We start from the raw sequence: 2,858 nt of genomic DNA, 5'->3' as shown, positions 1-2,858 counted from the left end.
GTTTCTTATTAAATGGTATTTGAGGTGATCTTCTTGTCTCTTTCACCAGAAACTTCACCTGTGTTCATGTAAATTAGACCACACTTCCTGCTTCCTACAGAAGACGTTCAGGCCTTTTTTTTATTTTTTATTTTTGTCCACTCTTGAGTTTCACCCGGTCCGACCCTCTGCCCTCCCCGACAAAGTGAGTCATCGTGCTGGTCTTCAGCTGACATCTTCCACAGAGGCTCTCTGAGCAGCTGAGCTCATTACGGAGGTCATGGGCAGCAGATTAGGAAGACAGATTTACTCCCAGAAAGTGGGACAACACATTTGTTCACTCTGCTTCGCTGTTTTAAATGTGAGACAGGAAAATGGAATTTATATTGACATGTAGCCTACCTTAAAACCCATGCCAGTATATTATCATGTAAATACAATACATCGCATGTTCTCCTGACATTAAGTAAACACACAGAATATACACTCTATACACAGAAGACCAACATTTCCAGTTCAGTGTGTGAGAAATATGTGATTTTTAATACATGAGGAAGAGCAATAGTTCTTGCAATCCCCGTGACATATATAATACAGTCTCACGCCACTTTTTCATTTTCCTTTTATCTACTTCAGACTTATTGAAATGCTTTTATCTGGATAAGTTCAAGTGTGCCGGGCGGTGAAAGCTTTATGCAGTTTGACACTTTACAGCTCGTGATCTCCTCTGTCTCTGGGAGGAACTTTCACAGCTTCAGAAAGAAGACATGTTTGAAAAATGAGGACGTTACGTTTGGTCCTCATTTCCCCAAAACGGCGGTTTGAACGTCAGGACTTGGTTTAAAGGTTGAAGCTAGAATTGGGCTTAGATTAAGGGTGAAGATTAGGTTTAGGCGGTAGCTGCGATGGTAAGATTAGAGACGAGGAAAGGCATTATGTCATTAAGGGTTCTCGTGTGCGTAGAAGTATGTGGGTGTGTGCAGCGAGTCATTTCATTCCGTAGTAACTCGAGAGGCGAGTTTTTTTTTTTTTTATGTTGACATTCTGTGGAAAGAGGAAGTGGGTACTCTAGTAGCAACGCGCCAAAGATAAGATTCAGTGTAGTATGAGTAGTTTAAACTCTATTAATGAGCAAAATGTATTAAAGTAGTGTGAACAAGAGGTGTCACGGGTGGGTAGTAGTGAGTTAAAATGTTTTATTGCAGCTGTGGTGTTCGTCTTTGAACATTTAGGTGTCACGCCTCTTGGTCCGCAGCTCAAGCATGCCCTCTGATGTCACTTTGTAAAACTGCAAATGAACATTTTCTGTTCCACGTTTAAGAAAAAATAAATAAAAAGAGGCTACAAGAAAAAAGAAACAACTACTACATGACCTTTATTTCATATGAAGGGGTCAGGGGGCCCTAATACTCCGACAGTTCAAGTTCCAAATGCAAAAGAGTGAGTCAAAAGTGTGCCTATGTCACAACCAAAATGTAACGGCCACTTCTGGGTGACCTGTGTCAGCAAGTTGCACAACTAAACTGTCCTGACACGGGTTATTCTGACCCTCCAACAAGGCAAAACAAGTCTGGCAAGAGTTTGTGTCGAGCATTTTGTACAGCAAGCCATAAGGATTTACACCGTTAAACCAAAAGAATAAAGACTTTTTGCACAGGGACTTTGTGTATGACACGTTGTCTGCTTTTATTTTTGTCAAAGTTATGTTTGTTTTTTTCCTTCGTTGGGACAAACTTTTCATTGAACTTGCACTCAGAATATAAAAAGCACAAAGCACAATGCCAGTGTAACTTTGCCAACAACAAAAGTAGACACAAGTCACAGTGACGAATCACCCACTTATCTATATTAAAGTGTTTTGCTTTTAATTCTTGACTTATGAGATATGCAGAGATGTTTTTTGTACATAGTTTGAGGCGAGCAGAATTGGTAAATGGCTAAACTGGAGACTAAAAACATTGTCCCAACCAGTATGCAAAACAGTTCCAACAAACCCTGAGCTGTGTTCGTCTGACCGTAACTGCAAGATTTACATTTGCAGGCACTTTTACTTTAATTTTTTTAAAGCTGTACAGCAGAAGAGCTACAGTAGGAACCATGCAACAATGCTAATACTGAACTAGATGTATTGGACAAATGTGATGATAATTATTTAATATTTATTCAGTGGACTCTACAATACAATTTACAGTCGGTTATACAGTTGTCTATCATATTCTAGAAGTTAAGGAATATGTAGAAAGTCCTTATAAAGTCATGTATTAGGTTGGGTTTGTTATTTTCTTTATATAAAAAAACAGCTACACACTCAACTGAATCATGTACATAAACATTTATTAAAGACGTGCTGCTGGATGTAAGATCAATGGCATCACGGTAGGAGCCATTCTGTCCAGTAGATGGCAGTGATGTGTATGTGAGCAGGTTTGCGAATAATTCTGTCGTAGAAGAAGAAGCTGGAGGCGGAAGTAGGAGGCACAAAGTAAACTATCCGCGGACAGCAGTGTGTTTTAAAGGATTAAAGTTGTTTTCAAATGTTCTGTATTTGTGTCATCAGCACCGACTGATGAGGCTGATTGCAGCCGCTGTCGCTGCTTTTATCGCTGTTTGTGTTTATTACAAGACTTTTAACGAAGAAGAAGAAGACAGGTCGGTTTAAAAGCCTTTACTGCAACTTTATGCTGTTTACACGGTTCATTAGCAGAAGGTAGGTCTCAGTAATTAATGACACATACTTTTGGACCAAACTTCATTCTAAAAACATGTGTTTTACGGTATAAATGCATTTTATTTAGTTTAAAACCTTAAGTTACACTTTCTTTCAAACTTTTATCTGCATCAGTTGGATTCATAATGACAGTCGGCGAAACGTTTTACTA

The 2,858-nt window shown here is 39.0% G+C and overlaps 1 protein-coding gene across 1 annotated transcript in view; it reads left to right on the top strand.

Annotated features, from left to right (window-relative positions):
- The first annotated feature begins 2,612 nt into the window (after positions 1-2,612).
- Positions 2,613-2,858, top strand: part of LOC103371365 (uncharacterized) — a 3,789-nt gene continuing 3,543 nt past the window's right edge. Inside the window, exon 1 of the mRNA XM_008300673.1 lies at positions 2,613-2,686. Within this exon, the coding sequence (XP_008298895.1) occupies positions 2,658-2,686 (29 nt within the window). The 5' untranslated portion in view covers positions 2,613-2,657. The remainder of the gene's footprint in view (positions 2,687-2,858) is intronic.

Source organism: Stegastes partitus, unplaced genomic scaffold, assembly GCF_000690725.1.
Source record: "Stegastes partitus isolate 25-593 unplaced genomic scaffold, Stegastes_partitus-1.0.2 Scaffold1573, whole genome shotgun sequence".
Taxonomy (NCBI): domain Eukaryota; kingdom Metazoa; phylum Chordata; class Actinopteri; family Pomacentridae; genus Stegastes; species Stegastes partitus.
Note: the sequence above shows the minus strand (reverse complement) of the source record. Positions and strands in the feature narration are given on the sequence as shown.